We start from the raw sequence: 13,773 nt of genomic DNA on the forward strand, positions 1-13,773 counted from the left end.
CACTGTTCTAGGGGTCAAAGGTCAAGGAGTGATCATAAATCATGTGTGTTTACTATTACATTCTTTCCTTGTATTCGCCCCAATGAGCTCTTAATCTAACTTAAGTTTTCTAAGAGAGCCATTTCTGAAAGCTGCTTTGTTCTGTTGTCTCTATTGATCTCTGGTACATGTAATTTTGTGACATGGGCTCTATTTTCATGTCAAAATCGCCTATTAATGATTAGTCTCTATTCCTTTGGATATTTGAGTATTAGCTTTTCGTAATTTTTCTTGTGCATATTTAGTATTCAGCTAATTTACCTTCAGTGTTAAGCAGTGCATTTAAGCCTAATCAAGTTTAATTTTTATTTTCACCTTTTCATAAACTAAGTACAACTTTTCATGTAGGTCTGTTAAATGCACAAAGCACAACTGGAAGTTAGATGTGAGCACCATGAAATACATCAACCCGCCAGGAAGCTTCTGTCAAGATGAGCTGGGTGAGTACCATCAGTATTCAGCGATGTGTTCCACCTCTGTTGTTGGGCTGCTTGGTGAATTATTTCTAGTCTCACTGAAATCTTTGGGAGCATTTGTATTTCATTTACTTTCATTTAAAAAAATTTACTCATTAATTTGAAAGGCAGAGCTACATACAGAGAGGGAGACACACACAAGGAAAGAGAGGGAGAGAGGTCAATCCTGCATCTACTGGTTCACTCTCCAAATGGCCATAACAGCCATGGTGAACCAGGCTGAAGCCAAGAGCCTGCGACTCCATCCAGGTCTCCCATGTGGGTGCAGGGGCCCAAGGACCTGGGTCATCTTCTGTTGTTTTCCCAGGACCATTAGTAGGGAGCTAGACAGAAGTGGAGTGGCCAGGACCAGAACTGAACCGATGCCCAAATGGGATGCAGGCATCAAAGGAGGCAGCTTAACCCACTGTACCACAATGCTGGCCCCATATTCTGATTTTTAACTGTTAGATCCTGATCTCTTTCTTTAAATTTTTGTTTGAGAGGCACAGAGAGAAGGAGAGAGGGTGGAAAAGTGAGAGGGAGAGAGAGAGAAAAGGGGTGAGGAGAGAGAGAGACCACCTCTTCTCCCCTCCCCTCTCAGTGCCCATAGTGGCTATGGCTGGGATCAGGCTGAAACCAGGAACTGGGAACTCAAATCAAGTCTTCCATGTGAGTGGCAAAAACTCAACAGCTTGAACCATCACTGCCGCCACCCAAGGTCTACACTGGCAGGAAGCTGGAGTCAGGAACCAGAACTGGGACTCGAACCCAGGCACTCAGATGTCAGATGTGGGCATCTTAACTGCCTAGGCTAACTTGCCACTCCTAGATCTCTTTATGTAATCAAGATGGAAAATGTTAAATAGAGGATGTCTCCAGAATAGCTCTTTGTTCAGTCACTGGTTTGGCAAATATTTGTTGACACGTTATATGTAAGCACTGTATGGAGAATGAAGATATGAAATAGGCAAGACGGTATAAATACTCTTATAGAGTATTGGCTAAGACGAGCCAGTACAGATCTGCTGTTTCATCTGAGAAGGGCACAAGACAGAGTATGTTAATGTACACCACACTCTTAACCATTGGATGAAACATGTTTTGTTGGGAGGTAAAGTACTTTGAATTAGGTGGTTCTCTCTGGCATGGAGAAGAAGAGTTTGTATCCAATTCTCAGGATGCTGGCTTCTCTGCTTTGCTCTTTCCTACTTAAGAAAGCCTATAGCAATGAGAATAACACAGACTTTGTCATGGGAAAAAATTTTATCTGTTTTATTAACAGGCAAAGTTACATAGTTTTGTAGCTGTTAATTGGCTTAATTAGAATCCTAGAATTGCATTCTGAAGCAAAATGATTCAGAATGCCCCACCCACCATATATACAGGTTATATTTATAGCTAGAGAACAGGAAGTGTCAGTATTTGCTTTGTATGGTCATGTTTTAGAGGCTCTCAATCTCTGGCTAGAGGTTCAGCTGCTATGATTTGCTGTGACTCAGTTCCTTGTCAGGAAATGATGCTATTTACTCATTTCCCATGGATTAGAATGTAGTCCTCTTTGGAGGCTATCATTTTTACCACACTCTTAATCCTAATCCTTCCACACTTAACCCTCCTTAGTCTCCTCTGCTGATTGACTCATGCTAGTCTTCTGTCTGTTGAATGCCCTTGAACTGTGTCCTAAATTCTCTTTATCTTAACTCTAAGTGATACTCTAAGTGACCACATTACTCCCAAATTCTAAACATCATCTTACTCAAAGATAAATATACCTCCAGCTTGGTATACTATTTTTTCCCAAAGAAACCTTTTATTTAGTAAATACAAATTTCATAAGTACAACTTTAGGAATATAGTTATTCCTAAATAACTATATATATAGCACCTCCAAACCTGCTCTCCTGCTCCTACTCCCACCCCAACTCCTCCTCTCTATCCCATTCCCGGTCTCATTCTCCATTAAGATTCATTTTCAATTAACTTTATATACAGAAGACAAATTCTATACTAAGTAAAGATTTCAATAATTAGCACACATACACAAAAACTGAGAACAAGTATCACATTTAACTGTCATAGTACAATTCATTGAGGAGAGAGGTCCTGCATGGGAAGTAAGTGCACAGTGACTCCTGTTGTTAATTTAACAATTAACACTCGTATATGATTGTCAGTGACCACCCGAGGCTCTTGACATGAGCTGCCTAGGCTATGGAAGCCTTTTGAATCCACAAACTCCATCAGTATTTAGACAAGGCCGTAAACAAAGTGGAAGTTCTTTCCTCACTTCAGAGAAAAGTACATCCTTCTTTGGCCATTTCTTTCCACTGGGGTCTCACTCACAGAGGTCCTTCATGTAGGACATTTTTTGCCACAGTGTCTTGGCTTTCCATGCCTGAAATGCTCTCATGGGCTTTTTAGCAAGACCAGGATGCCATAAAGGCTGATTCTGAGGTCAGAGTGCTGTTTAGAGTGATTGTCATTCTACGAGTTGGCTGTGTTGGAACATTCTCTCCTTTTTAATTCGATTATTCTATCTATTATCATTACCAGGACTTTGATCTTATTTATATGATCCCTTTAACACTTAATCATATCTATATGATTACTTTACACTTAATAGTATCCCATTAACACTTAAGATGGCATTTTTACCACCCAGCTTAATGGAATTTGGGGTCAAATGGCAAGTTTTCAAACTATACCTTTAGATGTAAGTCCATAGGAATGTATGCAGAACTATACAGTTTTATAGTTACAAAATTTCTCCTCCCTCTTATTCCCACTCTTATTTTTTACTGAGATCTATTTTCTTTTTTTTTTTTTAAGATTTATTTATTTTACTTGAAAGAGAAAGGAGAGGCAGAGAGAGGTCTTGCATCCATTGGTTCACTCCCCAATTGGCCACAATGGCTGGAGCTGTGCCAATCCAAAGCCAGGAGCCAGGAGCCTCGAGCCTCCTCTGGGTCTCCTATGTGGGTGCAGGGGCGCAAGGGCTTAGACCATCTTCTACTGCTTTCCCAGGCCATAGCAGAGAGCTGGATAGGAAGTGGAGCAGCCAGGACTCAAATTGGCACCCATATGGGATGCCAGCACTGCAAGTGGTAGTTTTACCTGCTACGCCACAGCACTGGCCCCCTGAGATCTATTTTCAATGGACTGTGTACATACATGATTAACTCTATGTTAAATAAAGAGTTCAACAAATAGTATGAAGAAGAGAGAAGAAAAAAACTGTTTCTTGACAGTCAAAACAAAGTCATTGATTCTCAAAGTGCCAATTTCACTTCTACAGATTTTCTTTTAGATGCTCTATTAGTTACCACAGATCAGGGAGAACATATGGTATTTGTCCCTTTTGGACTGGCGTATTTCAATAAGTATGATTTACAGGTTCATCCATTTTGTTGTAAATGACCATTTTCAAATTATTTTTTTTAACCTCTGTGTAGTATTCCATAGAGTATATATCCCATGATTGCATTATCCAGTCTTCAGTTGATGGGCATCTAGGTTGATTGAATGTCTTAGCTATTGTCAATTGAGCTGCAGTAAACATGGGGATGCAGATATTTCTTTTCTTTTCTTTTCTGGTTTCATTTCCACTGGGTAAATTCCCAGGAATGGGATGGCTTGGTCAAATGGTAGGCCCATATTCAGACTTCTGAGGTATCTCCAAACTGTCTTCCATAGTGGTTTTACCAGTTTACATTTCCATGAACAGTGGATTAGGGTACATTTTCCCCCATATCCTTGCCAACATTAGTTGTTTGTTGATTTCTGTATGAAAGCCATTCTAACTGGGGTGAGGTGAAGCCTCATGGTGATTCTGATTTGAATTTTTTCGTGTGTCTGTTGGCCATTTGCATTTCCTCTTTTGAAAAAGTCTGTTTATGTCCTTGGTCCATTTCTTAACTGGGTTGTTTGTTATTGTAGATTTTCTTGATCTCTTTATATATTCTGGTTATTAATCCTTTATCAGTTGCATAGTTTGCAAATAATTTCTCCCATTCTGTCAGTTGCCTCTTTGCTGAGTTTTTCCTTTGCAGTACAGAAGCTTGTCAAGTTAATGCAGTCCCATTTGTGAATTTTGGCTTTTATTGCCTATGCCTCTGGGGTCTTTTCCAAGAAGCACAAGTGCTTGTGCGAATGTCTTGCAGGGTTTCCCCAATGTGCTCTAATAATTTGATGGTATCAGGATGCAGATTTAGGTCTTTATTCCATTTTGAGTGGATTTTTAGGTAAGATGTAAGAGGGTCTTGCTTCATATTTCTGCATGTGGTAATCCAGTTTTACCAGCACCATTTGTTGAAGAGACTCTCCTTGCTCTAGGGATTGGCAGTAGCTCCTTGGTCAAGGATAAGTTGGTTGTAGATGCTTTGATTGATTTCTGGGGTTTCTGTTCTGTTACATTGGTCTATCCATCTGTTTTTATAAAAGTACCAAGCTGTTTTCATTATAACCGCCTTGTAGTATGTCTTGAAATCTCGCATTGTGATGCTTCTGGCTTTTTTGTTGTATAAGATTGCTTTAGCTATTCGAGGTCTCCTATGTTTCCATATGAATTTTAGCATTTTTTCTAGATCTGAGAAGAATGCCTTTGGTGTTTTGATTGGTGTCACATTGAACCTGTAAATTGCTTTTGGAAGAATGGACATTTTGATGATATTGAGTCTTCCAATCTATGAACATGGAAGATTTTTCCAATTTTTTGTATCTTCTATTTCTTTCTTTAATGTTTTCATTACACATTAATGTTCTCATTATAGAGATCTTTGATGTCCTTGGTTAAATTTATTTCAAGATTTTCGACTTTTTTTTTATAGCTATTGTGAATGGGATTGATCTTAGAAATTCTTTCTCAGCCATGGCTCATGGCATTGTCTGTGTATACAAAGACTGTTGATTTTTGTGTATTGATTTCATATCCTGCTACTTTACCAAACTCTTTTATAAGTTCCAATAGTCTCTTGGTGGAGTCTTTTGGATCCCTTATATATAAAATCATGTCATCCACAAATAGAGATTATTTGACTCTCTCTTTCCTAATTTGCATCTTTTTGATTTCTTTTTTTGCCTAATGGATCTGGCTAAAACTTCCAGGACTATATTAAATAGCAATGGCAAGAGTGGGCATCCTTATCTGGTTTTGGATCTCAGAGAGAATGCTTCCAACTTTTCCCTATTCAATAGGATGCTGGACGTGGGTTTGTCATAAATTGCCTTGATTGTGTTGAGGAATGTTCCTTCTAAGCCCAATTGCTTAGAATTTTCATCATGAAAGGGTGTTGTATTTTAGTTGTATTTTATCAAATGCTTTCTCTGCATCTATTGAGATAATCATATGGTTTTTGTTCTTCAGTTTGTTAATGTGATTTATCACATTGATTTGTGAATGTTGAACCATCCCTGCAAACCAGGGATAAATCCTACTTTGTCCCGGTAAATGTTCTTTCTGATGTGTTAGTTTCTAAGGCCAGAATTTTGTTGAGGATTTTTGCAGCTATGTTTAGCAGGGAAGTTGGTCTATGTTTCATCTTTTCCAGGTTTAGGAATTAAGATGATGCTGGCTTCATAGAGAGAATTTGGGAGGATTCCCTCCCTTTCAACCATTTTGAATAACTTGAGAAGAAGTTGAGTTAGTTAGTTCTTTAAATGTCTGATAGAGGGGCCAGTGCCATGGCTCACTTGGTTAATCCTCTGCCTACAGCACCAGCATCCCATATGGGTGCCAGGTTCTAGTCCCAGTTGCTCCTCTTCCAGTCCAGCTCTCTGCTGTGGCCCAGGAAGGCAGTGGTGGATGGCCCAAGTGCTTGGGCCCGTGCACCCTCATGGGAGACCAGGAGGAAGCACCTGGCTCCTGGATTCGTATCAGTGTAGCTCTGGCCATAGCGGCCATTTGTGGGGTGAACCAATGGAAGGAAGACCTTTCTCTCTATGTCTCTCTCTCACTGTCTAACTCTATCTGTCAAATAAATAATAAAAAAAGTTTGGTAGGATTCAGCAGTGAAACCATCTGGTCCTGGGCTTTTCTTTGTTGGGAGGGTCTTTATTACTGACTCAATTTCTGTTATGGGTCTGTTTAGGTTTTCTATGTCTTTTTTTTTTTATATAGATTTTTTTTTTGACAGGCTGAGTGGATAGTGAGAGAGAGAGACAGAGAGAAAGGTCTTCCTTTGCCGTTGGTTCACTCTCCAATGGCTGCTGCGGCCGGCACATTGCGCTGATCCGAAGCCAGGAGCCAGGTGCTTCTCCTGGTCTCCCATGTGGGTGCAGGGCCCAAGCACTTGGGCCATCCTCCACTGCCTTCCCAGGCCATAGCAGAGAGCTGGCCTGGAAGAGAGGCAACCGGGATAGAATCCGGCGCCCCAACCGGGACTAGAACCCGGTGTGCCGGCGCCACAAGGCAGAGGATTAGCCTGTTAAGCCACAGCGCCAGCGGTTTTCTATGTCTTTATGGCTCAATTTAGGTAGACTGTATGTGTTCAAGAATCTATCCATTTCTTCTAGGTTTCTCAATTTGTTGGCACACAGCTCTTTGTAGTAATTTCTGATGAAACTCAGATCCATTCTTTTATTTCTGTGGTAGCTATTGTTACATTTCCCTTTTCAGCTCTAATTTTATTAATTTGGGTCTTCTCCCTCCCTTTTTTGGTTGGTTGGGCCAATGGTGTATCAATTTTGTTTATTTTTTTTTTTTCAAAAAACGAGCTCTTTGTTTTGCTGATCTTTTGTATTTTTTGGTTTCAATTTTGTTGATTTCTTTTCTAATTTTAATTATTTATTTTCTCCTACTAGTTCTGGGTTTGGTTTGCTGTTATTTTTCTTGGTCCTTGAGATGCCTTGATAGCTCATATTTAGTGCCCTTCTGATTTCTTGATGTAGACACTAATTGCTTAAACTTTTCTCTTAACACTGCTTTTGCTGTATCCCATGATGATAATATTCATTTTTTTCCCAGAAAGTTTTTGATTTCTCTTTTGATTACTTCTATGACCCACTGTTCATTCAGGAGCATGTTTTTCAGTCTCCATGTGTTTGCGTATGTTCTAGAGATTCCTGAGTTGCTGGTTTCCAGCTTCATTGCATTGTTGTCTGAGAAATGCATGGTGTGATTTTGATTTTTGTTTAATTTGCTGAGACTTGCCTTATGGCCTAGTATGTGGTCAATCCTACAGAAAGTTCCATGCACTGGCAAGAAAAATTATATTTTGTACTGTAGGGTGGGTGGCTGTAGGGTGGCTGTAGGGTAGAAGGCTCTGTAGACATCTGTTAGGTCCATTTAATCTATAGTGTCAGTTAACTTTGTTTCTTTGTTGATTTTCTATCAGGTTGATCTGTCCATTGCTGAAAGTAGGATACTGAAGTCCCCATTAATATTGTATTTGAGTCTGTATCTCCCTTTAAACCCATTAACATTTCTTTTAGATAGCCCGGTGCTCTGTAATTAGGTGCATATACATCTATAATACATCTTGTTGAATTGATCCTTTAGTCATTTTATAGTGCCCTTATTTGTTTCTTTTAACAGTTTTTCTGTTAAAGTCTATTTTGTCTGATATTAGGATGGCCAGGCCAGCTCTTTTTTGGTTTCTGTTAGCATGGAATTTTTTCCATCCTTTCACTTTGAGTCTGTGTGTCTCTTTTTTGGTGAGATGTGTTTCTTATAGGCAGTAGATAGCTGTGTTTTGTTTTTTAATCCACTCAGCCAGTCTGTGTCTTTAAACTGTAAAGTTGAGACCATTCACATTCTGGGTGACTATTGTTAAGTACCAACTTTGCCCTGCCATATTTCCATTAATAGTCCTAATTTTTTACTTTGAGTTAACTTTGTACGTTTACTGGGTCATCTTCTGCATTCATCTTTCGTAGTGATGTCCCTGTTTCTGTGTGTACCACATCCTTGAGCATCTTTTGTAGGGCTGGGCAGATAGTTACAAATTCTTTCAATTTCTGTTGTGGAAGAATTTTATTTCTTCTTCATTTATATGTGAGGGCAATGCAGGGTACAGTATTCTGGGTTGACTTTTTTTTTCTTTTAGGACTTGGAATATATCTCACCATTCTCTCCTTGCCTATAGAGTTTCTGATGAGAAATCTGCAGTGAGTCTAATTGGGTTCCTCTGAATGTGATTGGCCTTTCTCTTTTGCATATTTTAAAATTTTTCTTTGTTTTACTGTGGGGAGTTTTACTACAATGTGTTGTGGTAAAGATCTTTTCTGGTCATGTCTTTTGGGAGTTCTGTATACTTCTTGTACTTGAACGTCTCTTTCTTTCATCAGATTGGGGAAGTTTTCTGTTATTATTTTCACTAACAAGGGCTTCTACTCCTTTCTCTCTTTCTATGCCTTCCAGAACTCCTAGAATCCATATGTTGGGTCATTTTGATAGTATCCTGTAGATCTCCAACTGTGTTTTTTAGTATTCTTTTTATTTTTTTAAGATTTATTTATTTTACTTGAAGGTCAGAGTTATACACACAGACCCACCCACCCACACACACACACACACACACAGAGAGAGAGAGAGAGAGAGAGAGAGATCTTCCATCTGCTGGTTCACTCCCCAATTGGCTGCAATAGCCGGAGCTGCACCATCCAGAGCCAGGAGCCAGGAGCTTCTTCTGGGTCTCCCATGCGGGTGCAGGGGCCTAAGGACTTGGGCCATCTTCTGCTTTCCTAGGCCATAGCAGAGAACTGGATTAGAAGTGGAGCAGCGGGACTTGAACCAGTGCCCATATGAGATACCAGCACTGCAGGTGGCAGCTTTACCCACTATGCCACAGCACCAGACCCTAGTTTTCTAATTTCTTCTTCTTCTTTTTTGGTTTGACTCTAATATTTCCAGAAATTTGTCTTCTACTTCTGATATTCTTTCTTCTGTCTCACCTCTTTGATTGTTAAAGCTTTCCACTGCATTTTTTATTTGATCTATTGAATTCTTTATTTCTAGTATTTCATTCTGACTTCTCTCTAATTTCTCAATTTCTTGGGAGTACTTTTCATTTAGATCATGAATTTCCTTCTGATGGCTTCTAAGTAATCTGATGATTAATTTTCTGAATTCCATTTCTGGCATATCCTCGATCTCTTCATCTTTACCTTTTATTATCTAAGAGTTGTAGTGTTCCTTTGGCGGGGGTTCATAGTGTCTCCCTTATTCTTATTTAGGTTTTCCCTTTGTTTTTCAGCATTTGTATCTTTTTTTGGCCTGATTGCTTTTGTCTCTTATTTGTGCCTTTGTGATTTAGTGGGATGTCTATACTTTGAGAGATTTTCAAGAGGTGTGTGCTGGATGTGACCTGGGTGCTCTGCTCAGTAGTCCAAGGTGGAGGGGGTATCCATTGTAAGGCCCCCATGGGGCTTTGTAGTTTTCCTCTGGTTTTTGATTAGAGGAGGTTGTTCACTGCTGTTGGTGTGACCCACCCTTTTCCTCACAGTTGTGGGACGCCCCAGTTTTAGTCTCTGGTGGGTTCAGGGTTCACCCTGCTTAAATACTGCACTCTAATCTGTGGAGATTTTCTTGCGAGGTTTTGCTCTATTATGAGATGCTGTGTTTCTGTGTGTTGCCAGTGGAAGCACAGAGCCCTGCCTACTGGAGCCCAGCTCACTTCTCAATCGTGGTGGAGGCAGTACGAGCACCAGTGCAGGGAGCCCCACTTACTATAGCCCGGGTTGCTTCTCACTGGTGGATGGAGTGGGCTTGAGTTTTTGATATTCAGAACTTCTCCTTGTTGTACAGCTTGTGTGGTGGGGAAGAAATTCTTCTGAAATGGTGTGGTCCTCATTCCTGGGTGAGGGGGTGTAGTGAGGTGGCCCCCACAATTGATGGGCATGTGTGTGGGAGGCAAAAGTGGCAGTCCCCTGCTTACTTTCAAGAATGTAAACATACAAGGCAGGTGCCTTGGTTCACTAGGCTAATCCACTTGCGGCACCGGCACTCCGGGTTCTAGTCCTGGTTGGGGCACCGGTTCTGTCCCAGTTGCTCCTCTTCCAGTCCAGCTCTCTGCTGTGGCCCGGGAAGGCAGTGGAGGATGGCCCAAGTCCTTGGGCCCTGCACCCGCATGGGAGACCAGGAGGAAACACCTGGCTCCTGGCTTCAGATCGGCGCAGCGTGCTGGCTGTAGTGGCCATGTGGGGAGTGAACCAACAGAAGGAAGACCTTTCTCTCTCTCTCTCTCTTTCTCTCTCTCTCTCTCTCTCTCTCTTTCTCTCTCTCTCTCTCACTGTCTAACTCTGCCTGTCAAAGAAAATGTAAACAAACAAAAAGGCTTCTCCCAGCCAGCTGCAGGTGTGGGTGGGGAGGGAGGAGAGGGAAGTCGGAATGGGGTGCCAGACCTCTTTGTTCTTCTATACCTTCTCTTTTTTCCTGCTTGGAACTTCAAAAGCAGTTTGCCAGTCTCTCTCTTCCACTGCTATTTGCAGCTCTGTGGACCCGCTGTTTCCCATCTCACCTGTTCCGCTGAGGGCTGCTGCTAACCTCCACCATCTGAGCCTCCAATACTTCCCTTTTATTTGCTCTTTCGGTGTGGACCTGCCTAGTCTCTGTCTCTCTCCTGGGTTTCCCGTTGATAATTTCCCATGGCTCTATCCTCAGCATGTTATCTTCTCTCCTTTTTAACTATCTGTTTTTTCCCATGTGGTTTGGATCATCCTGTTGCTATACCACCATCTTGGGACCTCCCCCGCCTGAATCTTGATACACTTTTCTCTGAGCTCCAGACTCTTGTTTCCAACTGCCTACTCAGTACTTAGCATGAATTTCCAATAAGCATTGCAGGCATGCAGCCAAACCAGAACTCTTACTGTGCAACCTCAGCCCGTCCTCAAAACTGTTACTCCTCCATCTTCCCCATCTCTCTAAATGGCTCCATATTCATTCAAATGAACAAAATCTGGGAGTCATCCTTGAGCCTTCTGTCACCCCCCACATCCAAACCATTAATAAAGGATGTTGCCTTTGTACCAGACCCCTTCTCAGCCCACCCACATCTCCACCTGCATTGTCTCCCTCTGGTCCAAGTCACCATCACAGTCGCCTTTGCCCAAGTCACTGGCTTCCCTGCTTCCATGCTTGCCTTCTCCAACCCACTATGCCTGCAGCATGCAGTCTGATCTTCCTAAACCCACATCAGCTTGCATCATTCCAAGATTTGCAATCCTCCAGTGGCTTCCTCTCACACTCAAGAATGTGCCTGCCCTTTGGCTCAGCAATTCCACATTTAAGATCATATCCCAAAGGATGGTCACTGGCCTGTTGAAAGAGACTCCAAAAAGTTCATGGAAAATGCAATTAAAATATAGAAAAATTTATTTTAGCACAAAAGAATTTCAAATCCATACAAAGTTTTTCATAATGTAAGTTCCCCCTAAATTTTTATTGTAAACCGTTGATGTGACTATGGGAATGTTCATTCACAGCAACACTATTTACAAAAGAGAAAAATTGGAAAGAAGTTAAACATTAGAAATAATCCTGGTATATCCTAAAAGACTACTAATTAAACCAAAATACTGAGAATATACTTGATCTATATAAAGCCAAAAGAAGCATGTTATAAGCATTATAAACAATATGACCTAATTATGGAAAAAAATACAGGCCTAAGCACATGTGGTCAAGTACAAGGGCAGTCTTAGAAATTTTAGTGGGAAGGGAACTGAGCCAGGTGCTTCCCAGACTACACCTTCCATTTAGGCTTTTCTGATGCCTCATGTGTGTGTGTGTGTGTGTGTTTCAGGCTCAAATCCACACCATGCAGGCATTCTCTATTCCCCTTTGAACAGAAGTGTTGCTCATTGAGATGTGAGTCGTTGGCCATCCACTCCACTCCATTGAGGCACGATGCTGTCCTGGGAAGAGCTGTTAACACGTCATCCTCTCTCCACCTCTCAAAAGGAACACTTGGACCAATTGAACCCCACCCATGTTTGTTGACCTTGCCCAGAAAGTCTGTGACTAGGAAGTAGCTACTATGCTGTATAAATAGTGTTAAACTTACTGGGTATAAAACTGATAAACATAGGTTAGGATGTAAACTCAGCTTCTGCAATAAAAGGACAGCAGACTATCCCCTTGATGAGTATGTAGCCCATATATCTACAGCTGCTTAGGGGCTTTTGTGAATGTATCCTCTGGGATAAGACCTGGGGAGACACTGTAGCAAGGTGCTTCAGGGTGATGGTAATGGGCTGGCCAGCCAGTGTGACAGACTTGGTTTCAACACATAGTCAGCTGAGACTGAGTGAATTACTCAGTCTTTCAGTACTTTAGTGTCCTTGAATGTAAAATGGAGATAATGTTGCTAGTATCCATCTTACTGGATTGCCATAAGACTTTTTGATGTCAACACCTTTTAAATGGGTGAATCTCAGTACACAGAGCCAGGATGTATTTGAACATGTATGCCCGAGTGATCTGCACAAATCCCCGAGATCAGGACTACCTGGGCAGAAAGGGGAGATTTTTCTCCCAATGGAAAATTGGATCAGTTAGAAAATAGAGATTAGAGCTGACATGGAGGCCTGGTGCTAGCAGCTGTGGGTGGGAGAGAGAAAGGACCATAACCAGAAGGGGCCAGCAGGGTCAATGGGCATTCAGGAAGTAAACTCTGGCCATTGATCTTTGCTCCAGTGAGGAAATATCGCAAGGATGGGAAAATCTGTAAATAGCTCGCTCTTCAGTCCAGTGCTGCCAACACTGTAGTGTTTCATATCATGTTCCATGATAGTGAAAGAGGGCTCGGTCCATCTGGAGAGAGGTTATCAGCCATGAGTGTAAGGTTTTATTGCTATTTTAATATAATAAACACTATGTGGCCACAATAAGGAAGTCAGAATTCAGGAAAGTCGAAGAATCTCATCTACCTGTCTGTCATCTCGACTATTTTGCTGTTTCATTCCTGCAGTTGCAACTCTCTCCTTCCTCCTCTCTTCTCAATGAGAAACAATTCATCCACCATAAATTGCACTTTTGAAGTGTATGACTTAATGGGTCTTGTTATATTCACATGATGTGCAACCAAAACCACTAATTCCAAGACATTCCCATCACCCCGAAAAGAAACCCTGTGACTGTTAGCTGTCTCTCCTCCCTGCCCTCTCCCCCAGCCCCTGGAAACCATTAATCTCTGTTCTTCTCTGCGATGTTCCTATCCTGGACATTTCACATACTTGGAAAAGTGAAATCTCTGTCCTTTTTACGTTGGCCTTTTTTCACTGCCTAATGTCTTCAAGCTGCACCTATGGTATAGCACGTGTCCACACTTGATTATTT

The 13,773-nt window shown here is 41.3% G+C and overlaps 1 protein-coding gene across 1 annotated transcript in view; it reads left to right on the top strand.

Annotated features, from left to right (window-relative positions):
* Nucleotides 1-13,773, top strand: part of LOC133756430 (cytidine monophosphate-N-acetylneuraminic acid hydroxylase) — a 107,247-nt gene that overhangs the window by 37,123 nt on the left and 56,351 nt on the right. Inside the window, exon 3 of the mRNA XM_062187123.1 lies at nucleotides 388-479. Coding sequence (XP_062043107.1) covers nucleotides 388-479 — 92 coding nt within the window. The remainder of the gene's footprint in view (nucleotides 1-387; nucleotides 480-13,773) is intronic.

The sequence above is a fragment of the Lepus europaeus genome, chromosome 3, assembly GCF_033115175.1.
Source record: "Lepus europaeus isolate LE1 chromosome 3, mLepTim1.pri, whole genome shotgun sequence".
NCBI classification, from domain to species: domain Eukaryota; kingdom Metazoa; phylum Chordata; class Mammalia; order Lagomorpha; family Leporidae; genus Lepus; species Lepus europaeus.